At 35.7% G+C, this 24,139-nt stretch overlaps 2 protein-coding genes across 7 annotated transcripts; one reads left to right on the plus strand and one right to left on the minus strand.

The window, feature by feature from the left end:
- Positions 1 to 905: 905 nt before the first annotated feature.
- Positions 906 to 9,159, minus strand: LOC113234776 (metallophosphoesterase 1-like). Of its 4 annotated transcripts, XM_026470258.1 has the most exons (10): positions 8,865 to 9,159; positions 6,386 to 6,572; positions 6,063 to 6,204; positions 5,918 to 5,977; positions 5,604 to 5,770; positions 3,161 to 3,243; positions 2,748 to 3,035; positions 1,993 to 2,141; positions 1,327 to 1,478; positions 906 to 1,251 (listed from the first exon to the last, which is right to left on the minus strand). In XM_026470258.1, the coding sequence occupies exons 1-9, from the start codon at positions 8,988 to 8,990 to the stop codon at positions 1,358 to 1,360; spliced, it is 1,323 nt and encodes a 440-aa protein (XP_026326043.1). In that variant the 5' UTR covers positions 8,991 to 9,159; the 3' UTR covers positions 906 to 1,251; positions 1,327 to 1,357. The 4 variants fall into 4 exon arrangements, with proteins under 4 accessions (XP_026326043.1, XP_026326052.1, XP_026326059.1 ...); XM_026470267.1 differs by lacking the exon at positions 5,918 to 5,977; XM_026470274.1 differs by lacking the exon at positions 1,327 to 1,478 and having other exon boundaries at positions 909 to 1,251.
- Positions 9,160 to 12,287: 3,128 nt separating this feature from the next.
- Positions 12,288 to 22,655, plus strand: LOC113236042 (GATOR complex protein WDR59). 3 transcript variants are annotated; one of them, XM_026472003.1, is made up of 12 exons: positions 12,288 to 12,629; positions 12,744 to 12,951; positions 13,279 to 13,857; positions 14,181 to 14,254; positions 14,358 to 14,693; positions 14,792 to 15,163; positions 15,251 to 15,437; positions 15,744 to 15,927; positions 16,212 to 16,332; positions 16,647 to 16,904; positions 17,265 to 17,491; positions 21,755 to 22,655. In XM_026472003.1, the coding sequence occupies exons 1-12, from the start codon at positions 12,381 to 12,383 to the stop codon at positions 21,843 to 21,845; spliced, it is 2,886 nt and encodes a 961-aa protein (XP_026327788.1). In that variant the 5' UTR covers positions 12,288 to 12,380; the 3' UTR covers positions 21,846 to 22,655. The 3 variants fall into 3 exon arrangements, with proteins under 3 accessions (XP_026327788.1, XP_026327810.1, XP_026327799.1); XM_026472025.1 differs by having other exon boundaries at positions 15,251 to 15,404; XM_026472014.1 differs by having other exon boundaries at positions 15,254 to 15,437.
- Positions 22,656 to 24,139: the final 1,484 nt, after the last annotated feature.

Below are 24,139 nucleotides of genomic sequence, written 5' to 3' on the forward strand. Positions count from 1 at the left end.
ACAAAAAAAAGAATTATCAAAATCGGTTAACAAATTTTACAGGAGTTATCGCGTAATATACATACAAAAAAAAGTCGAATTGAGAACCTCCTACTTTTTGTTTTAAAGCTATTTCACCGCTCCAATGTAACGAAAAGTGGTCACCTACACTAAGAAAAGAGCTGATGATCTTTAAACAGGTGAACAGATGTTCATCAAACATAGCTGATAATCACCCCAATTAAATTAGCCTTAAAAAGTCTTGAGATTAGTTCATTCGTTTGGGAGCTACAAAGCCGCAGACAGAAACACAGACAAAGGTTTCAAACTTATAACTCTCCTTGTTTTTATTCGGGGGTTAAAAAGGTAGACGATTAGTGTAGAATGTTCGTTTTTTTTTTCAAACTAAGTAAGATCATATATTTTACTCGCTTACAACAAAAGTGTCACATGCGACAGTTAGGTGAAGGACAGCGCAAAAGTGGTGTAACCCACATTGAATTATTTTTAACAATATTACTTTAAATGATATTAAAGTACATAATTATTATATATTTAGATGCTATTTTAATTTATAAAAAATATTTAATAACTATTATGTTGGTCATTATGCGAATTACACTTTAAATCGTCTCACAGGTGTTTAGTGTCAACACCATGCACCAACGTGCGCATATCTGCAAAACAATGTAATTATGTGTGTGGAGTTCCCAATACGCACTGGGCCCGCATGGCAACTATAGCCCAAGCCCTCTCAATATGAGAGGAGAATTGTGCCCAGCAGTGGGACTGTACACAGGCTAACTATTATTATTGATTTTTTATATTGCTAAAATGAAATTAACTCATTTTAAATCCCTCATCTTCTACATACGCTTTTCATGGAGTTACACCACTTTTGCGCTACTAACCTCAATGATGTGTGTGCATTGTACTTATACGTACCCTAATTTTACACATTCTTAGTTTAGTCCATAATAAAAATTAAAAATAGTATTGAAAACAATAAGTCATTCATCACTGTAGTACTGTAGTGTTTATACACTGCAGTACGTGTGAGATTTTGCGCTACAATCACAGTATGTACACAAAATAAAAGATTAATTTGATATGAACAGTAACAAAGATTCATTGAACGTCAGCTGGTCCATCACAAAATATTTTGTTCGATTATGTAATTAATAAATAATCAACCTACAAATACAACCATACAAATATACAACCTACATATGCAGCCATGACAGTCTTTTTTGCTACATCTTTTTCCCGACTCTGTAACAAAAATAATATATGAGTAAATAAATAGAACAGAATTTCTCATGAGATACTATTTATTATTTATACGACCTCTGTGGCCCAGCGGTTAACACTGTGGGTGCTACATGAAGAGGGATTGGATTCGGTTCCCGGTAGGACGAAATTGGGAAACTTTTCCCATTTGGTCCCTGTCGGCGTGCTCTGGGTAGTGTCCCGGAGTTAATTTCGTTGCTCTGGTACTCCTAATACGAGTAATTTACTAATTTGAGAACAGGTAATTGGTGTGGTTGACTGGCACTACAATTATTTTACTTCTTTCTTTATGTCAACTATGACCATTTCATTACTAAATGAAAAAAAAATAATTAACACAAAAATTGATAAGTTAGACTTTTACCCACGCGTTGTTGTATCATTAAAAAAAACTAACTTATTTCACAGACAATATCAAAATTAAATACGCCGCCAATACAGGGTTTGGAAGTAACATGTCAGTTTTCACATGAAATTGGCACACTTATTTAGATAAACAGCAACACTATGCAAATAACGTAAAATGTTCACCTATTTTTATACATAATAAATCTTTACACTTGACATGCCAGGCTCGCCATATTTTACGTTACCCATGATTTTTTTCTCTGACTTGAGAAACCGTTATGAACAAAGTCTAAAAACCCACAATGATTTGGAGCGCATGATTCAAGTGTGAGTTAAATTGCTTAAAGCGCTCAAATAAGAGTTGTATGTACTTACAAAAGTTTATAGTTGAAGTAATTTCCAGTGCCATAATATCTTAGGAAAAGCAGTAACACCATCAACATTAGGACAGCGGTCACCTGCATTGTCCACTCACGCGGCAGCCCGCATTTTGACACTTGTATCTCTGCGGGGCTCACTGTTACCTGGGTACAAGCAAGTACAGCGTACTTTTATTGGTAGCACTAGAACTCCTTGTGAAAGAGTTCATCCAGGGAAGTACTGCCACCTTACCTATTTCTGCCACCAAGCAGTAATGTGAGCATTACTGCGTTCCGGTTTTGAAGGGTAAGAGTGCTGGTTAAATTACAGGCACTTGAGACTTTTCAACTTATGTCCCAGGGTGATGGATCCAGAGGCAGCTCACCTCAGATCTTTGCGATTTTAAACGCTGGCACTTTAACTGTTATAGACAGGCGTGTCGTTTACCATCAGGCGCACATCACTTAGTATCATAAAAAAAACCAAGGCGATGTTTTAAAAGTAAATTGTAGATCATGGAGCGTGGTTGAATATAATTTCTTGAATTAAAATCCATTTTTGACTGATTGATTGCATCATTAAAAAACAGACTTATTCAAGATCCTTTGGATTTGTTGGACTTCCCATGCAAATCAATGGAACAGACACAGATTTGCATAGAAATTTTTCAAAAATTATAGTTTAGCGGCAAAAGTTGTACGTTTTAATTATTGAAATACTGTGGCGTCAGGTTAATAAAAAATAACATTTTTTACTTACACTATACTTACTAAATAATACTTGGGATCCAACCTATTTCTCCACGAAAATGACGGTACAGTGTATTCAACAAATTCAATCTTATGATTGGTGGTCGGCTTGAAGCTGTGCCTTACTCTACAGCTATGGTGCGTGTGTGCGCCGAACACCGCACGGGGTAACAGATTCTCAACTAAATACTCAGTAGACTCTTTAGAAAGGCAGTCCCAGCGCTCTTCGAATAAATTATTTCTTTCCGGCAAAGGAGCTGCATCTGATTCTGTGCATATACTATCAGATTCTCTGTAGAAAGGATAGTGCTGAAAAGAAAGAGTTATAGTCACTGATATCCTACTTATTGATAATTATAACATTGCATTGATATGAATACAAGTGGAAGTAATTTTCAAGCATTTCAATAAAAACATTATAAAGGCGTATTCACCTGCATAATTATAGGCCTTGTATAGTTTTCTAGCCTTACATCTCCTTTGCACAAGGGAGATCCATTACTGCATTTTAAAATATCTGTAACAGAATCGAAATTAGTAGATATAGTGATATACGAGTAGGCAAGCAGTTATATGAGCATTACCGTGTTCCGGTTATGAAGGGTGTTGATGACACTACAGGCACTTGGGATTTTAGGTCTCAGTTGGCAGTGCCCCTCAAAACTTTGGAATTGAAGTTTTGAATAGCACACCAACTGATCAGGTGTCTTACCACCAGGTATACCAAGGCCGACGTACGAGGGCAGTTTGATAAATACGTGACATTAAGGTTAAATAAAAACTATTTTCGGATTTTTTTTTCTAATTTGGAACTCCGTACTAAGAAAAAAAAATTGAAATAAAAAAAGTTAAGTGTTATCGACATTTAGAGGTTGATATACTTGTACTACAGCGTATCAATGCTTACATTTCGCTCGGAACGTAGGGTTGTCACTTTATTATTTCAGTTGTACAAATGATTTGAAAAATTAGGACTTTTATCTCTGTATTCTTGTGCATTAAAATAACCTTTGTTAAATGCAGTACTTATGTACTGATGTTTTTATTAACAACATTGCGGATTGCAGGAGTATGATTATGAAATAAAAATAAAATACTGAACAATTTTGAATTTCGAGTCACCTTGTTCAAACCACCAAACACAACAACAAACACATCTACTAGTTCATGTCATTTTTTAAACACAGCAAACGCTACAAATTCTGTAATGAATGGTGCGTAATAGTATGAAGACCCGCGTTATGCAACGTCAGTGCACCGTGAGACAGTGTTGGGCAAAATTTAATTGTTCAGGCAATTAAAGATTGATAATTAATTAATTGTCAATTGCGAAACAGCAATTAACAATTTATTAATTGTTAGTTGCTGTTCTCGCAACTAACAATTAATGAATTGTTAATTGCTGTTCTCGTAACTAACAATTAATCAATTGTTAATCGCGTATATCTACAATTAACAATTGATCAATTTTCAATCTTTACAATGTTTTTAATTAACAATTAAAACTGACAATTATGATAAATTTATAGAGCGAGTGAGTGAGTGAGTGGGGAGTGAGTGGTGAGTGAGTGAGGACTGAGTGAGTGAGTGCCTCCGTTGCTGAATATAGCATGGGCAGTATAGTATTTGGGGTGCTCTCGTAACGAATATGGCACTCATTTCTAAATCCAAGATGGCGGGCACAATTGTTCAAATAATTGGGAGTGGAGAGTGAGTGGGGAGTGAGTGGGAAGTGAGTAGGAAGCCATCTTGGATTTAGAAATAAATGCTATATTCGTAATGAGCACCCCCAAATACCTCGTAAAAGATACCCAACTTGCCATTTGAAAAATCGTGCCAGACTAGATTTAAGGCTTTGTCAAACAGAACGCGTTACTAGCGCGCGTCAGAGCGCTAACTTGACGCCGCGCTATGACGCTAAGATGTGTTGTACTACTATGGTAAAATACCGTCAAACAGAGCGCCAGCGCTAGCAGTACGCAACGCTCTGTCGCGGCGTTAGGACGCTATAGCGTTGGGCGTTGTATTTTTTTACAAATTTTGTTTTAGCGTCCGAGTGAATACGTGTTAAAATGACCGAAAATTTAATAGAATTAGTTAGAATACACCCATGCTTATATAATACGAAACCCATACTCTTTTTCTCTGTGACCGTGATAAAGCATATAAAAGTAATAATTCTTCCACATCTGAATCACTCGACATCTCCAAAACGAACAAACTTTTCACACTCTGCTATCGATCTGCACAACGCTTTGGCGAATGGTACGTTACGTTGGGAGCGTTGGGCTAATATATACAATCTGTGTGACATGAAAAAAACGCGACGTTATAACGCTGCGCTATAACGCTACTACGCAGCGTTAAGTACGCGTTCTGTTTAACGAAGCCTTTAGAGTAGAGTGCCATATTCGTTACGAGATCACCCCACTGACTCACTCTCTCCTCACTCACTCCCCGCCCACTCCCCTCCCACTTCCCACTCACACCCCATTATTTGAAAAATCGTGCTCGTGCATTTTGGATTTAGAAATGAACAATTAAAAAAATTAATAGCAATTAATTTAATTGCAATTAAAATCAATTGAATCAAAATCAATTGCAATTAAAATTAATTGCGAAGTTGCGCTTGATTTTAATTGCAATTGATTTTAATTGCAATTAAATCAATTGCAATTAGTTTTTTAGTCAATTCAATTTATGATTGAAATTTAATCGATTAACGCCCAACACTGCCGTGAGATTATGCAATTCTGTATATCCGTTCATGGCGCGCGGCGGGCGCACACACAGACATACAAGTTGCGTAGCCACGTTTGTATTTTTAAGTTCTCGTCTTATTATACTATGCTACTACTGCAACGTTATTAGTCTTACCTGCAATCCGGTCTATTTTCTTCATAGCTCTAGTACAGAGTCGACAGCCATCTCCTTCCATAGCCATAGAGTTGATTAGGACAAAGTGATTGGCTCTTATGCTCACTAATTTTACTGGAGGTGCGTCCAGCTTAATCTCAAATCGCCGCGCCAGTTTCGGGGTAATCCTTTTTGTAGACTGACGTTAATATTAGACAGATAGAAAATATGACTAAATAAGGGCCTGTTTGAACTGATGTTATTCGCTCACTTTGATTATATCAGCTAGCTCATTATAATGAGGTATAACACACAATAGGCATTTTCAATTATACCTGCGAAACTTGTCCCCTTCTACAGGACCAGCTGCTATGACTTCTCTTGTGAGCTTCTTACTTCAAAAAATATTAAAATCCATCACTAAGGGGTTAGTTATCCAAAAATAAGAATAATCCAGACTGTTTGTAATTCTAAACTTACCTGTAGTGAAAGCCTATATCATGGTTGCCAACCACTACATGCATGGAAGTACCTTCAGGAACTTTGAACAATTTATGGAACCTGTCTACATAGTCATTGAATTCACTCTCTGAACACCATTTGCCTTCATCAAAAAGATCACCTAGAAGAACAGAAAAGTCAGTTTTGTCTAATCATAGCTGTACTTGGAAATGATTGGTTACATTACATGCAATATGTAATTTTGTTTTTTATTTATTTTTACAGTTTTATTATGATATTGTTCATTCAAATTTGATTCCCAGTTCCACCAATGTAGGATCTTACTTCAGACAGGATCTTACCTAAAACAAACACAGTTTCTGGTCTATGTAAAGTCATGGCTGTCTGGAATGCTCTATGCATCTGCCATTCCCTTCGCCATTTGTCCAGCCAGTGGCCTTGCCGAGAGCCTAGTAAATGTGTGTCAGCCAGCACCATTGCATATACAGGCTCTTCTACTGGCTCCTCTTTTAATGCTGGCCAATCACACTAGAAAGGAAAAACGATCTACAATTATAGACATGGTTTGTTGGGTTATCAATGGTACATAATGTCAAAATAGTTTCCAAGTCTCACATGTCAAATTCAAGTCTTATGACATAATATCAGGTTCATTTAAAAATACAATGACGAAAAAATTACTCTAATTATTTATTAATCTTCAGCCACGGAATAGCGAGTTTATTGGTTCAAGTCCAGTTTGATCCATCAAAGGATTTTTAAATCTTTAACCTTTGTCTTAATAATTCTAACAAACTAGTGGAGTAATTTCACAAAAATAATTGAATATAACAGTAGTAAAACATCATGATACCTTCAATCAATAAACTTAATAATACAATTTAATTTCAAATTTTATTATTTTTATCATGTATTGACTGAGACATAATGTAATTATTGGACTAATTTATGGAAATAAAGAATATAATATAGATAATAATATGATCTATTATTATTACTATTTTTATAAATCATTTATTGCTCAGAGCCTGGAAATTATTAATACTGACACAGATAGATATGTCAAAAACAGTATTGTACTTTTTTAGTAAAAAAAATCCTATAAACTACATTTATTATTATATATTAATTCACGTTTTAATTATATCATGTCTTAACTCATGGAAAAAAATTAAACTTCAAAGTGTACGAAGTTGTAGGTAGAGGAGGGTGTTTAAACGAAAAGCACTTAAAAAAGTTTGCTTTTCAAAATGAGCACATAAGCTCGCTTTTCAATTTAAGCATAAGTATTGGTCAGGTCAACACTCAACTTTTCAACTTTCAAGTCCTGCCATCTACATTATCAAAACAACTCAATTCATCAATGTGAATTTTATGGATAAAAATAAAACTCATGTTTTACAAATAATCTTACTTATCTTAAAACCTTTAGTGATCTACTCTTGCTTTTCGCTATCAATGCAAATCAAATTGCAATGTTGCAAGTTTTTTTGAAATAAAAGTCTATGTGCTTAATCAATTTTCTACATGATTTTATAAGCTTCAAACTAAAAAGCGTCTAATTGAAAAGCGTTTGTATAAGCACTCTTTAAACGGCTCTTTTAAAAAAGCATGTTTTAGTGTTTAAAAAAAGCTGTTTTTTTCCTTCTCGTCGTAAGTCATTACTAATTGGACGTAGTTAAACAAAAAGGATCCAATCCACATACAGTAAATTTTTAGATATGGTAGTTTGAAGTTTGGAAGAGTTTTCTCACTCTTGTTTTATTTTGAAAACTTGTATATTCATGTAACTCTAATGTTTTGTATAATTTATTAGGTATTTTATTTTTGTATTTATTAGGTTTATATATATAGTTTATTATATAGGCCTATGTTTTTATATTATGTATGCTTTGTTGTGAATAGTTTAGTATTTTATGAGATATTTAGGAAAATATGGCTTTGGATCCTTTTTGATAAATTATATGTTTAATTGCAGTAGCATGATTCCGTTTCACAGTAAAGACCCATTTGTTAACATTATTAGTCTTTGGTATTTATCAAGTATAAGTATAAAGCACACACACACACACTCAACATAGCCCCGCACTAGGAAAACCCTGTGCTGCGGGTGCCATGGACACACACATAGTCAACCACAAGTTACACCCAAACTCACAAGAGAAATAAATGTAGGTCATACAAATATTTCTCCCAGCCAGGGTATCGAACCTGGGACCTCTGCGTGGCAGTCCGGCATGGAGGCAGTTATATTGAATAAAACTATGAATATAGTGTAAAAATACTTGTTTATGTTCAACTTTAAAATGATTCTTCTTAGTAATATCACAAAATGGCTCTTATAGTTAATGTTTTGTTGAGTGTGAGTGTGAGATCAGTTTGAGTTCAACAAAAAGGATCCATGTTTTGGGTCTTTTTGGTATTTTTCCTGTTACTGTAATGAACTAATTAGGATTTAACAAAAACAATCTAGACACATTGATTCCTTTTTGTCATTAAACTTTCTTGGCCAGTTGCTTTGTTCAATCAATATTAATGAGGATTCAAGAAAATTTGATTCTTACTGTCAAATAAAAATATGGATCTGCCATATATGTGGGATGGTATCTTGTGTCAAACAAATATATTTAATTTGCTTTTTACTTGAATCGTTTTTGCCGATCTTCAGGGTAAACTTTAGGAACCGTTTGGTATATGTGTCATTTTTGATAATGTTGTGGATTGGATCCTTCTTGCTTAACTACGTCCAATTTATGTGCCTGCGTGATTCTTCACATAAACTGAATGTGAATAAAACTTAAAATTCCTTTCTATACTTACCGGTAACTGAGTGACATAATAAATGAGGTATTCACAATAAATATAAATAAAAACAACGCCCAATGCGAATCGTGGAAATGCTCTGGTAAGCAAGTTACGACGCACTCTCGCCAGGAAAAACGCCATGATACACTAGGAAAGATATGTTCAAGACATAGTTACCACAATTGGTGTTGGATTGAAAAAAAAAACTATTTCTTTATTACTCAAAAGTCTAAAACTTCTTTATGCAACCACATATTAGTTTGTGCCAACAACCAGCAATAGCTACAAATGACACTATGAGCTTCTTTGTCGACTTAACATTTCATGATTGGTTTAAGCGTACAGCAAAACGAGAAAACCGAAAAAATGTATCTGATAGGATTAGGAAGGAATCAATTTTACAGAGATATCTTTTCTAAGCACAATATGATAGTATGCACAATGATAAAATAAAAATACAATTTTGATTTGATAGTATTGTTTTCGTTCGGAAATATTATATCTTCCAACCACTGACTGCTCTAATCATGTTCAGTTCGGTCTTCAACGAGCCGAGTGGAATGAGCAGATTAGGCCTGTGTCGGTCGATCGTTTTTGAATGGGTCAAATGATTCGATCATATGTTCGATATTTTAGCGGGTTACCCGTCTCTCATGATACTTCCTTAAAGCATTTAAATGTGTCAAATTATACAGTTAGTTTTTTTTTCTTTCCTGCTGACGGGTAATGTGTTTATAGTTAAATGTATCATTGATAAACCACACTTAGGACACTAAAATTTCTTTCTAGGAAAACTAACTGTGTTACAAAACAATACATAACAAAAATCTTATGAGCATTCAAAATTACTAATTTATTATTCATTAATATTTTAATATTTGTTAGTGTACTCTTAAATAAACGCAGCATACCGAAAAACAGATTAAACTTACAAAATTACCATTTAATGGACAATACGTCAAGGATGAATGAATGATTGGTAGACTCATTAATCCGTTAATCCGTTGACTCGTTAACCGAACGAAGGTTTTACCAAACAAATGCTCTATCGAACAAATATTCGACCCAAACGAAGAGTGAGAAGGCCAACCGTGTCGTGAGTAGGGACTTCATCTGAGAGTGAACGAGACAACAATAATATTGTGAATTGTTGAATAATATCTAAAATTCTAGTGATAATGTCGAATATTGCGTGCATGACTCATGAAATTCTAATAGTAACTGGGTTATCGGGTCACAGGTGCTGTTCGAATCATTTTGATTCGATCGAACACGATCGACAGACATCTAGAGCAGATGCAGATGCAGAACCATAGATGATACACTACCGCAGATGAGACGTGTGCATCCGTTACCGAAAACCTCGAGTTTTCGTGATAACATTATTTTTGATGTCTCCTTTAGCTTTATGGCCGAAAAGGGATCATATACAACACAACCGTATTCTTGTTGGGTAATTTTCCGAAAAATTTAAAATATTGGGAATTTTTCCGGAAAAATAATTTCGGAGGCTCGTATTATGTCCACGTTTAGATAGAATATATCTTTTGAAGTTTTATTTAGAGTAAGAAATAAGTATAGTCAGAAATAATGTATAACTCGTGGCTTTTAACGAGAAAAACGAGATCTAAAATGTTTTCACAACAGCGACAAAACCTCCAACAGGCACACCACCACCTTTGACTCCATCGTTTTCGTTCAGCATCTTCAACTTTTGACAGTTGACAACGTCAAATGTGGAAAACTTAGAATATTTCCAAGTTCCTTAGAGGATGAAAAAAAAAATAAAGGAAAGGAGCTGCCCTATCTACGGAATAAACGTATATACCTAGTACCTACCTAAACCAAAACTGTACCACAATTGTGGCGGATTTAGTGTTGTACCATAGTCATAGATAAGTCAATATCGACATGCAAATGTATGGCTTGAATGTTGAAACTGTTTTTTATGTTTGCAAATTTGTATAGTTTACTGTAATCAAAGTATGATTAATACTAGGCTATTATTACTAGGCAAGTAATAAGTCATTTTAATCAAAATTAAATATAAAGTTATTTACCAATAAATGTAACGATGAAATTGCATTATTATGTAATCTAGTTACATTCAAAGTTCTATTAAAATTAAACTCTTCAAAATGGAGCGAACAAGCGAAGATGGTATTTGATCCAATGTTTATGTTCGGCAGTCCTATAATTTCCAACCATTCTTTCTTTCTTTTTACATTTGTAGGTAAACCTTAAAAATAATAATAATGAAATAATAAAAACCCCTTAGTGAATTGTTTTAATAACAGAATATCGATAATATGTCTGTTTACAATAACAACACGCAATCTAAACTAACCAAAGCTAAATTCGGCAAGACTTATGAATAAACTACTTAAATGAGTCTAATTACATGAGATATTTGAGCAGAATAGTAACACATGCCGTGTATTGTAACATTCGGTTGATTTCCGCTTTTTCTACTGCTGCACCACTTAATGCTGTAGCGACGCATTTTTATCAATACTTAATTGTTCCCACTGTCAATATTTTTGTCCACTTCATTATAATTCATGCCAAAGCATTCAAAACGTATGGCCAAACATAGGTTTTGTCATTTGATGTACTTCCCTTTAACAACCGGCAAAAAATAGAAATCAATGTAGTGCTGTATCGTTTGGCTCACGACGCCACGCTGTAATTTGTATAATTACAGGAAATTATACAAATTTGCAAACATAAAAACAGTTTCAACATTCAAGTCATACATTTGTATGTCTATGATTATGGTACAACACTAATTCCGCCACATGTGTGGTACAATTTTGGTTTAGGTTGGTACGGTTATTCCGTAGATAGGTACGATACGGTTATTCCGTAGATCCTTTCCTTTATTTTTTCCATTCTCTAAGAAAATTGAAGGAAAAACATGGGAATAATATATTTTTTTTCTGAAAAATATTATTTTCTCAAAATGGAAATTTTTCCATGACCCAATGTGGTCTGTGCCCAACACTAAATCATACCCACTGCAACAACAACTCAACTCAAACACCTGACGATTCGCTCTGGGCCTTTTGGAGGAAAAGTGTCGTTTTTATTTTGACTTTCAATTATTTTGTGAAATCTAGTTTAAAGTGGAATAGGATAGTGCTATTGTGCCTTAATCGAAGATTAATACGCGAAATTATACGAATCTCGAACTAAAATACCCGTATCTGCCCGTTCTAATAAGGAATCCCGAGCCAATCCAATCACGCCGCCTCAAATTGCCTATCCCCTTTGTGGCGGCCATATTTACAGAAACATAATTAAACGAAGACATAGCTCAAAAGATTTAATAATGTGCCAAGACTTGGCTGTATGGTGTAAAACCTTTGCCTTTTCCTTTATGGAAAGAAGAAAAAAAATCAAACAGCTGATTGTGATATTTGACAGGTTTTGCAGCCTGTTTAGTTTGGTGTCACAAACTATTTGGTGTCTTTTATGAGAATAGTGTTTATGCTATTTAAAACACCTTGAAGATTGTTTTGTCAAGGAATAATGTCTGTGCACTGGAGTTCAGAAATAGCAAAATGGGAATACCGGGAATTACAGGCATCTGCTATGTCCGTGGACTACACGGGAAACAACGTCCTTCTAGCGGGACGTAGGTGGCTTGCCATCAAACAAATTAATCTAGAGGAAGACGCCGGTGACATAGTAAAAAAGTACCCTCGTCAAAGTAAATACGACGCCGCTGGTGCTGAGTGGTGTCAAACATACCAAGGGCAGAAACTTTGTGCCATAGCAGTAAGTTTTTGGTCAATACTTACTGATGTTAGGTACATGCTCTTGTACCTAACATCTGTATGTTCTAGTTTGAAAAAAAATCCCGGCATATTAGCACAATGATAATTGTTGCAGAGTAACCAGAGAGTGGATGTGTATGAATGGCGCAGCGGCAACGACCTCACGTGTATAAGTTCGCTGCGCGGCCACACTCGTGTTGTTAGCGACACACACTTCCACAGACAGGACCACAACCTTATTGCTACTTGTTCTATAGACACCTTCACACATTTATGGGACTTGCGAGATGCTAGAAAACCTGTAGTATCATTATGTGCTGTAGGTGGGTAACTTTTATTAATGAAATTTTTTATTATGTGATATAAAAAATAAAATTCATAAATACTAGATCTGTGCATCAATTGTAAAATCGTCAACGGCAGTGCCCCATGCTTTTTCTGTTTCTGTTTGTCTGTCTCTTTTTCTTTATCAGGGTGAAATTGTGAAAAGGGTGTGATATATACTTTTCAGATGTTAAAAGAAAATACAAACACATTATTTAAATCAAACTTTGGATTCATTTTCAACATTTAGTACTCAATAACTTGTACTTTAGCACACATTACTAATAAATACTATCATTATTAATCTTAGTTTTAATATTCTTTAGCTGGAGCCTCACAAGTACAGTGGAACAAAGTAGCATCTCATTTAGTAGCCACAGCACATGATGGAGACATAAAAATTTGGGATTACAGGAAAAACTCAGCTCCCATACATTACATATCAGCCCATTTGTGCAAGATCCATGGTGTGGATTGGAGTCCTCATCATGAGTACCAACTTGTCACATCTAGTCATGATGGAAGTATCAAGTACTTTGATATTAGCAATTCACGAAGGCCTGAGAATATTATAATGACTAACTTCCCTGTTTGGAGAGCTATTTACACACCATTTGGTAGTGGACTTTTAACAATTGGTGTCGGGTGGGGTGGTTTGCCTAGAGCTGAACAGTCTGGAGTCATTGGTATTTGGGTGGGTGGTACACTTACACACAGATTAGTTGGACATACAGATACTGTCCAGACAATGGTATGGAGACCAAACACAGCTCCGTCAAATTATCAACTTATTACATGGGGCCGAGACCAGTCACTAAGAGTGTGGTCAATGCATCCTACGCTCTTGAAGATGTGCAACCACTACTTGCCAGATGACACTGAAGGTGATGATAACAATAGTGACAGTGAGTACTATTGTTATTACATATCGACATGGGAAAGGTAAAACGTCTAACGTGCATTTGGAAATTTACAGGAGAATTAAATTACAAGAAAGTTAAAGTAATTTAAAAAACAAGTCATAAGTCTAATTTTATTTCTTATATGGAAAAGCTGAAGATTTCTAGTTTTCTATCTAAGAAATAAAATTAGACTAGACATTTTACCTTTCCAGCACCCATCTTATTTTACTTTTTTAGTTCAAAATCTAAAACTAAATCAAATTTAAATCAATGGAATTAACTAGTGAAGTAATGAGTTGTGAAAATGCCTACATTGTTTTTTTCAGCTGGTAGCTGTACTTCAACTGTTGGTTCAATGAATGATCTATCTAGTGATAATAAAGGTCATGACATTCAAATGGTAAATATGTGTATGGTTATTGTCATAAATTTTGTTTTTGGATTATAGGGGTGTAAATGTCACTTTATGTATGTGATTGTGTAATAATCTTCTTAACTTGCAGAATAAACTTTCAAATAAATCTACAACAATTGATGAAGAATTTGAATCCATTCGGGAAATGGCTAACATTGAAGTAACAGACATGAACACTGAAACAAGGACTTGCCAGATTCATTCTGAGCGCAATGGTTACACAGCCAATCTTCAAGTCACATTTCCAAAGAATGTATCTGAACAAACCATACCAAAGTTTTCTTGGCTTTCTGGGACTAATGTTGATGGGCCAACAACAGTAAAAATACTTCAGGCCATTAACAGAACGGCTTATCGTAAAAAGAAAGAAGGTCATAGATGTCTGCTACACTGCCTAAAGACATTAGCTACTTCTATTGATGAGGTGAATCTTATTGTTACTTAATATGAGGAATTATTAAATTATAATATAACATATAGTTAGTCATTTGAATGTATTCTACATAGTATTTATTATTTTAGATACCAGTAAAATCAAGTGACGATTCTGACTCAATGAAATCAAGTCAAAGAAGTCAGTCTGAAAGCGAAAACGCCGGCGACTCGTGTATTCCGTTTCCTCGTACATGCGGAGCTAAGTGGTGTTGCGTTAGCACTTTAGTCGTCTTCAATCGACCAACAAATGCTAGGAGGCTGTCTTTGAAACATGAGGCCGGAACTCCCAGATCAATGTCTTCATTGTCATTAACACCAGCGCTTTTTGGAACGGGTTATACCTCTGTGTCGCCACTTGCTACCACTACTCCGTCTCCTACAAACGCGTCAGGATTTCCTCAACTACATCATAGACATCCTTCAAATTCTATAACTACATTTTACTTTCAAGATAGATGGGTGAGTGTTTACAAATTACTGATTTCATACCTTTTCTTGTCAAAGCTTTAAAGTATTAGAAGTTCATGAATTCGCATTTGTTTATAGAAGACACCAGGACGCCGTACTGGAAGTATGCGCAGCCGCGGTAGTATATCAGGCATTGCAGCTCCACGTGTGGTCCTGTATGCTGCAACAAATTTATTCCCACTAAACCGGACCCTTGCAGAAAGATATGTGGTCAACGCCGAAAATCCTGTTTGTATGTACTTTGATAGCAATGTTTACATTTTGGGTAAGGTGTTCTCATCTACTTAGTCTAAGTAAATTAAGTATGCGCTACTTTCTATATTATTTTCATACTGGCATTACAGAGGGACTCTGAGAAAATAGCTTTTTCAACATCACAGTTTGCTTTAACCTGATGGAATAATTGACAGGATTAGGAATATTTGTGTCTGTAAAGTTAAATAATAATAATTCGTTAAAGTGTTTAAGAACTTTATAACAGATGTAACAAAAACAATGTTAGTGCGTGCATGTTTCGCATATAATTACATTGTATATTACGATTTCAAAGTGTAGTTTGTTCAATTTTTAGATATGTGTGAGAATAACGCACGAATAGCCGCAGAGGAAGGGGAAAGCGAGTTAGCGCATGCCTGGGGACTTGCAGGACTCGCTGCTCAGTCACTCAAGGCACGCGTTGTAGACCACCTCGCCTCGAGTGAAGAAAGCATGGGCTGGGTGGGACATCCACTTTGTTGCAACCTTTTGCAATCATTGTACGTACTAGAATGAATAATCTATACAATGGGGCACAAATAGCTAATAAATATTCTTTCGGATAATTTTCTTTTGTTTCACGAACTTTATATTTTGTGTTATTTCCTTGATTTAAAACATATATATACTTACATTATATAAACTTATGAATACATATATTCATAAGACTTTCAGCTTATACATAGATATCTTACAATTTTATATTTTTATCAACAAAATTATATCAATAAAATATCTAAAATGAGAATATTCTGTGTGAATCCATTGCTTTATTTTCTTTTAGAATATCACACTACGCCAAAGCGTCAAATCTTCAAATGGCTGCGATGCTCGCCTGTGCGTTTTCGGTCTTCAATGAGTCGAGTAACTCCAGCTCTCTGTCTACTATCAGTACATCTAGTTATGTAAGTTTTTAATTTTAATGTTTCACCTTTTTGCATTATACACTTTCTTTTTTATACATTTCACGGCAGAGAAAGATGTTAAGTTACATTTTTTATGGTTTGAAATTAATTTGACTAAAACTTTATACTTTTCCAACGACTTTATTTATTTATTTATAAATTTATTATTTAAATTTACAAATACTTTTTAAATTTACAAATTTTGTAACTATAGTAAAAATAATAATATTAGACACAACTGGTTAATAACTTTACCAACTTAATCAGCTGTGATAAAGGAACCTGTAAAGGGCCAGAAACATTAATTATTACAGGGCAATGGTACATCTCCTTATAGCACGGTAAATCAATTTAGCGAAATCAGCGCGGACGGGTGGACATTGCCCACACTCCGAAGTAATTCGTGTTCAGAAGCTGAAAACTTCTACACAGACTCTACAGTCTCTAGAGAGAAATTCGATCGAGGAGCAGCTTGTATAGTTGACGAACAAGTCGTACACGCGTACCATTGCTTCAAGCGAGTTTATGCCGATATCTTGCATCACTGGCAACTTCTGTACAAAAAGACTGAGGTTAGTACACTTTCGATACATACTATATATTTTGTCATTTTTTTGTTTTTTATAATACCAAGCGACAGGACGAACAGGTCGTGTGCCTGGTGGTGAGCGACACGACGGTCCGTAGCAGTTGCAGTGCCGCTCAGAGCTTTAAATTGCAGAGACCATGGACGTTGCAACACATTCGAAACGAAAAAAATATATAAAGCCAACCCATCAGATTACACAAGATGGGTTCTTTTTTTGATTTTTGATCATGAAACATTTTTAGTTCATTTTGAAAATATTTTAACATTTCGTAACTATCATAAACTGATGGGGAAAAAAATCATGGTTGCGTTAAGTAATAGGTACGCGTCAAATGTTCCCCAGGTAATGAAGCTAGTAGGCTGCAAGCACGACGCTACGCACGGGACACACTTAGGGCCGGAGGTGGCGGCGGAGTGCGCGTGGTGCGGGCGCCTGGCGCGCTCGCCGGTGTGCTCGTCGTGCCGCCGCCTGGCGCTGCGCTGCGCCGTCTGCGCGCTCGGCGTGCGCGGCCTCGCCTGCGCGTGCGTCTACTGCGGCCACGCGGGACACGCCCACCACATGCTAAAGTGGTAAGTGTTTTCTTGTTCTTTAATCCGTCACACGTACACGTACAATCGTTAGACGCACGGTTTCCCTAACGATTTTGATACCGTAGCGTCCTAAAGCGGCACGGTGTCTCAAAAATCTGGAAAAATATAACTAATATCATCTCAAATAATCAATACGGCTTCGGACGTGGCATTTCTACCGTAGATACTGGACAATGAACACAGATGTTATGCTATATTTCTGGACTTGTCTGACTAGACGAAGACTATCTATCTCGTCGTACCCAAATGGTTCGAATGTATTCAGAAGTGAGTGATGAAGACCGTGTTAATGATGATGCCTATACTGATGCCTATATTGTAATAAAATGGGTTACATATACCTACATATTACTACATATACCATAACCTTGTCATAACCAAATTCTTACATTTTTATTTACCAAACTATTATTTCTGCGTAGCGTAACACGACGTGAGCATTCGTATAGTCAGTATAGCTAACCGAGTTTAACCTCCACCCGGTTGTCGGTTTTTTTGACGAATCCTTTTGAGTGTTACGTTGCATCTCAATTATAGGTCAGTACAAATCGGAGCATCGTCGCCACAATTTATATTCTTCTTCTTTATTTATTAGTGGCTTGTTTTGTGTCTTTCACAATTTCGCCAATGTCACGTAGGTAGCCTCTACACGGGAGGAGTGGACTTGTTTTCAAATATAATTTTGGCCGTTACTGCTGTCTGTGAGACTCGAAGCGGGTTTATCTAAAACAAAGCACACAGTTGCAACATCACAGGACAACACAAAGCATAGCCTAATAAAACAGGGTTGTTAGTAAACTTTTTAGGTACATTAATGAGTTAATGCAAGCAGTGTAGTTTTAGATAGGGGTTATATAAGAAATTAAAAATAAATAAACAATTAGATAAAATAAAGAAAAGGAAAAAACGAAAAAAGGTAAACATTTTACCATTTTAATTGGTTATTTGCCAAAATTTTTTTTTTAAATTTTAAAAGGGGAGGGCTTGGGACATCTCGAGGATGCACTTTATGTTGGTTGCACGAGGGACATCTTGAGGGAGTAAATCGTAGAGAGTAACGTTCAGCTTAGGGAAGTTAAAAAGAACATGGTATGTGGTGCCATCCTCAACGCCACACTCACAGAGAGAGGTATCCCCTATTTTGATTTTGGCAAGATGGACAGGTGTACATGCATGCCCAAGCCTTAGGCGACAGATGATGGATACGGCCTGTTTACTAAACGTTTTTTGTTTAAAAAACCAGGGTTTGTTTGGGATACATTTTTTAATCTCGTAATAGTATTTACCTGCCCGGTTTATGGACCTGACATGATCTCAGTAGATGGTCATGCGCCATGGTGAGAAGATTATGGTGGTAAACTTTAACATAGGTTACTGCTGTATAGGAGCACTGATATAATGGAGCGAAGATCTTGCAAAACAAGAAAATTAGTTATTGACACAAAAGAGATATCTTCAATCCTTACTGCTACGGCGTTAAGTAAACCTCTATTATGTGAAGGGAGATGGATTTGGGGGAAGGGTTTATTAACTTTTGTTAATGTGTTGCTCCCCGGGGTGAGATTGGGCGCATCTGTAACACCTAGGCTTGGATTGGCATTGGATCTTAATGTGCCCGAAACGGCAGCAGTTGTTACATTGTATAGTGGGCAACTGGTAAGCATCTACTACTATAGACGTGTAATAGACGAAAATTCTTGAGGGTAGACTTTGACCGTGGAATGTCAGTACGACCGTTTGAGTGGAGGTCCATGTAGTAACTATGGAGTTATGTGTGTTATTGATAATGGTATCAATCTGCTTGCGGTTTAATCTTCTAGCTATTAACACAACGCCACAATAGTCAGGTGTAACCATAGCCTCTACTAGCTCCTCCATTGTCAACTCAGTAGGTATACCTCTGATGAGCCCTAAACGTGTGACGTTGTAGTTCGGAATCACAGCTTCATATTTATATAAAGGTAGGAAATAATTGTTGATAAACTCATTGGCGTCCTTACTAGTCTTAAATTCCACAGCTATTCTGTTCCGACCAACCTTTTTGATTCCGCCTTCAACAACATTACTAATTTTATTTTTCATTAAAAATTGACCAAAGATTATGGGGCGAATAGTAGTACCAGACGAGGGAGTTGTCTCCTGTCGTGAAACATTGATAATAAACGGACCTTTATCTTGTTCCGAATACAGTTTGGGTATTTCTGTTAGCGACGGGTGTGTGTAAATTGCACTGGGATCACTGGATTGGCTTGTAACCGGGGGTGTGGACGACGGTTGTTGCAGTGGATCCGTTATAGCTTTTTTATTGCTCTTATTAAACTGCCTCCGTGGCCGAACGGTTACCATGCCGGACTGCCACGCAGAGGTCCCAGGTTCGATTCCCGGGCCGGGAGAAATGTTTGTATGGCCTACATTTATTTCTCTCGTGAGTTTGGGTGTAATTTGTGGTTGTCTATATGTGTGTCCATGGCACCCGCGACACAGGGTTTCCCTAGTGCGGGGCTATGTTGAGTGTGTGCGTTATTTATTTATTTATTATTATTTATTTATTATTGGGTTCTGGTTGAGATTCATGATTGTAAAAGAAGGTAAAATTTTGCTAAAAATGTCTGAATTGTCAATGTTACGACTTTCTAATGATTACTAATTGCGTTATTGCCTTCTTTATTCTTATTTTGACAGTTGGCTAATAGTATCGAAATCAATTTTTATTCATATACATTTAAAATAAGAACAGGCGGATTCGATTGTCTATATTGATTTAAAAAAAAACTTTAAAATACGTCTCCTATTTGTATTTTTAATAGACATAGGTCTAAATGCAGTGTCAGTAGGTAAGTACGAATTTACAAAAATTGACATTTTAAAAGTAGTTGGACGAATAATGGACAATTGATGATTCAATATAACAAGTTCGGTTATTTATTGCATAAGCGTGATCAACACTCAGTCGATAGAATATTTATCGATTGCAATCACTTACTTTACTTTTTTTTTTACTTTTTTATTTACTTTTGCGCAATGAACTATATTTCTGCTTTTATACAAGTTTAAAATCAAATCACTTTTTTCTTCATTTGGAGTAAACCATGATTGAGTAAAATCACAGAACCTAAAATCAGACTTCGTCATCCGACATTTCAACTGCGAATGCTGAGCACGGCCGAACGCTGTATTCTAAACGAGCAATGATACAGGTCAATCGGCTAATGCCGTAACGTACTCGCCGCCAATGTTACGTTACGATAAGATTTTCGGTCAGTCGCCACCTGAACGCACAACTGTGTATTAGCCACCATTAAAAAATCTTAATTTATATTTTTTTTACTAAAATCATTACGGACATATGGTACGTCAATAGGGTGCGTGACGGGTTAAGTGATTATGACAATTATTTTTTCGGCATTAATTGACTTATATACTAGTCTTGTGTTGTTGTTAAGTGTGTAAGCTATTACTGAACCAATAAATAAGTAAATAAGTTGCTAAAAATAACAGTAATTTAATTTGCTACTCCGCGAACCCAGTGAAGGTTGAATAGTGCAAAATAGCTGCGTTTGTGTTGAATTTCTTTTTCATACATTAATTTTACCACTCTCCTTGCGCATACAATTAATAAAGTATATAATAACTCAAGCGCAACTATAGCAACAAATAACACCTGCAAAAATGTACCTGACACAGCTCAGCTAACCTGCACTGGGTTCGCGAAATGGCAAATTAAATTACCTCCATTTTTGTTAAATGGACTTCTGCAAATTAACGCCTGAATCTATTAATTACTTAAACAAGTTACTTTGAGCAGCACAATACATTTTTTTACTTTTTGTTTTGTTTGAAGCACATTTAGGGGACTGTAAGTTTGGTTAATAGTTTTTTTTAATTATTAACAACTTAATTTTAAATATGTATTTTTGTTGCAAACGTGTAACTGTTCTCATAAAAAAATTGCTCCACTTAACTTAAACTGTTCCACTTCCCTTCCACGAAATAATTACCAAAAATAGCGAAGCGAACTATCATTCTGCCTTTTATGGAACTCAATACTGACTCATGGTATTCTAGTTCTAAGGTTTATATATTTTTTCATTTTTTTAGATGACAACTATTTTTCAAAACTAACATTTCGTGTTATGAGCATTGTCAGCACTGCTAACTTAAATAATATTATTGTTATTTTTAATTTTCACCTCATATTTTTAGATACGTTAAATATGGTAATTTTTCTTACTTATTCACCAGGTTTTCAGAACACGATACATGTCCAACCGGCTGTGGCTGCAAGTGCCTGCTGGAAGGCAGTCCGGCATGGAAGGGCGTCAAATACGCATAGCATACGAGGTAACATTACAAGTACCTGAAAAATAGAACGTTTATACAGGACTTACTCCGATATAAAGCGCTCATTTGGTTTGGTATACTATTTCTTGCGTATATTTAGTTGTTTTATATTATATTTTTACGTATTCTCGACGTGAACCACTTTATTTTTATCTCGAAAACCCCTTGGTTACGTAAAATAGACCTATTAAAGAACGTTTTGTAAGCAAGGATCGTAGCAAATAAGAACCGATAAATTAAAAATGTACCTATAGACTGTCTTTTTTTAAGAGGGACTAAAATGACATTTGCAGGGTTGCCAGTTGTTATAAAATTTTTAAGTCATGTACTTGTTGTCGACAGTTTTATCGAGAGATTGTGAAAGAAGCTAAATTTTGCCAATGTTTGAATTGTGAAGTCAGATGTTCTAATGATTACCTACTAATTGTGTTATTGCCTTCTTCATTCTTATTTTGACACTTGTATACTAATATCGAAATCAATTTTTATTCATATGCATTTTAACAAGAACAGGCGGATTTGATTGATATTGAATTCAAATGAAAACACTTTGAAATATGTTTCCTTTTTCTATTTTAGACAATTAGACTTAGTCCTAAATGCAGCGTATATGTATAGATGTGTGAATTTACAAAAATTGACAATTCGAATGAACCTTTTCCCAGCGGTTGAACGAATAACTGACGATGATTAAAAAAAAGAGTTCGGCTATTTATTGCATTAGCGTGACCAACATTCAGTCGATAGACAAAGAAAATTATCGACTGCAATCACTAGCTACTTGGAAGTGGGCAACACTTTTGCGCAATTAACTGTCATTTTATTCCACCTTCAAAAAAGACAGACTATACTTAGACATTGTACAAAGAAAAAAAACACTTTAGGTTGCAATATCTCGAAAGTTACCAAAATGCAATGCTTTAAAGGCAGAGCTGGTGACTCGTGAGTCGATGGAATCATTTATTCAATCATTTATGAACTTAACAAATATATTTAGTAGCAGTAGAGCTCCTTGTGAAATCCAGGGAACTGCCACCGTAGTCATGTCTGCCGCTAAACTGTAATGTGAACATTACTGCATTTCGGTTTTGAAGGGTAAGGGTGCTATTGAAAGTACAGGCATAAGGGACTTGTCAACTTCAGGGTGACGGACGCATTGGCAGTGCCTCACAGATCTTTGCAATTTAAAGCGGTGGCAACTTTTATGAAAAAAAAAAAAGAATAACAAAGCGATACCGCTTACCACCTGAGCCATGACTTGTTCGTCCCGTTACTTGGTATCGTATAAAAATGTTCAGTCCCATTTTAAAGTATGTATTTTAATCATCTACTTGATATGTTATTATACTATTACAAATTTTCTTATAATTAAATACCTACTCAGCAAATACCTACAGGATATTCAAAATTGCGAAATATAACGAGTACAATCTTCCTCGTAATATTGGTTTTTTTTTCACTATTGATTACTTTAGCACCTTATCGTATCATACACTTTTTCACAATAAAAACTATTTAACTTTTATTTTAAAAAAATCTATGATAAGTTGATAACCCATGGCGCATCTAGTAAAGAACATTGCATTCCGTATAAAACAGGTGTGTGTTGCGCGTGACCTTATCTTTTATTTGTTTTTGGCTTTTTTGTGCCCATTACCACATACTATTGGTACGTGGGTGATAAAATCATGCTTATGACCCAATCGATAATCACTTTAGTAGCAGCAGAACTCCTTGTGGAAGAGTTCGTCCACTCGTTACCTATTTCTGCCTTGAAGCAGTGATGTGAGCATTACTGCATTTCGGTTTTGAAGGGTAAGAAGCATGCTGGTAAAATTATAGCCACGCGACTGTTAACTGACTGGGAGTTGTGAACTTATGTCTCAGACGGGCGCAGTGGTAGTGCCCCTGATATCGTTGTGATTTAAAGCTTTGAGTAGCACTCAACCACTAACACAACAGCTGTAGATAGGCGAGTCGCGTCCCACCAAGTGCACGACTAGTTCTTTCCTTCACTCGGTATTATAACAAAAAAGTAAATAAACATAATAACGCTTCCTTCCAAGCAAAACAACCTATCTACTAAATTTAAAGTACTTTTCTTCCATATCCCATAGCCGTAGCATGCTCTGTAGATGTTGAATAGTAATAAACCGGTAATCATGAACTTGTTTGTAAGTACTAGTAAACATTATGACTGTTATCGATAAAGAAATGTACAAATATCTGTAACCCTGTGTATCCGGTTATGCAACTGTTATGAGTAGGCGTATCGCAGACCACCAG

The sequence above is a fragment of the Hyposmocoma kahamanoa genome, unplaced genomic scaffold (genome assembly GCF_003589595.1).
Source record: "Hyposmocoma kahamanoa isolate Upper Pololo Valley unplaced genomic scaffold, ASM358959v1 102, whole genome shotgun sequence".
Classification (NCBI taxonomy): Eukaryota; Metazoa; Arthropoda; class Insecta; order Lepidoptera; family Cosmopterigidae; genus Hyposmocoma; species Hyposmocoma kahamanoa.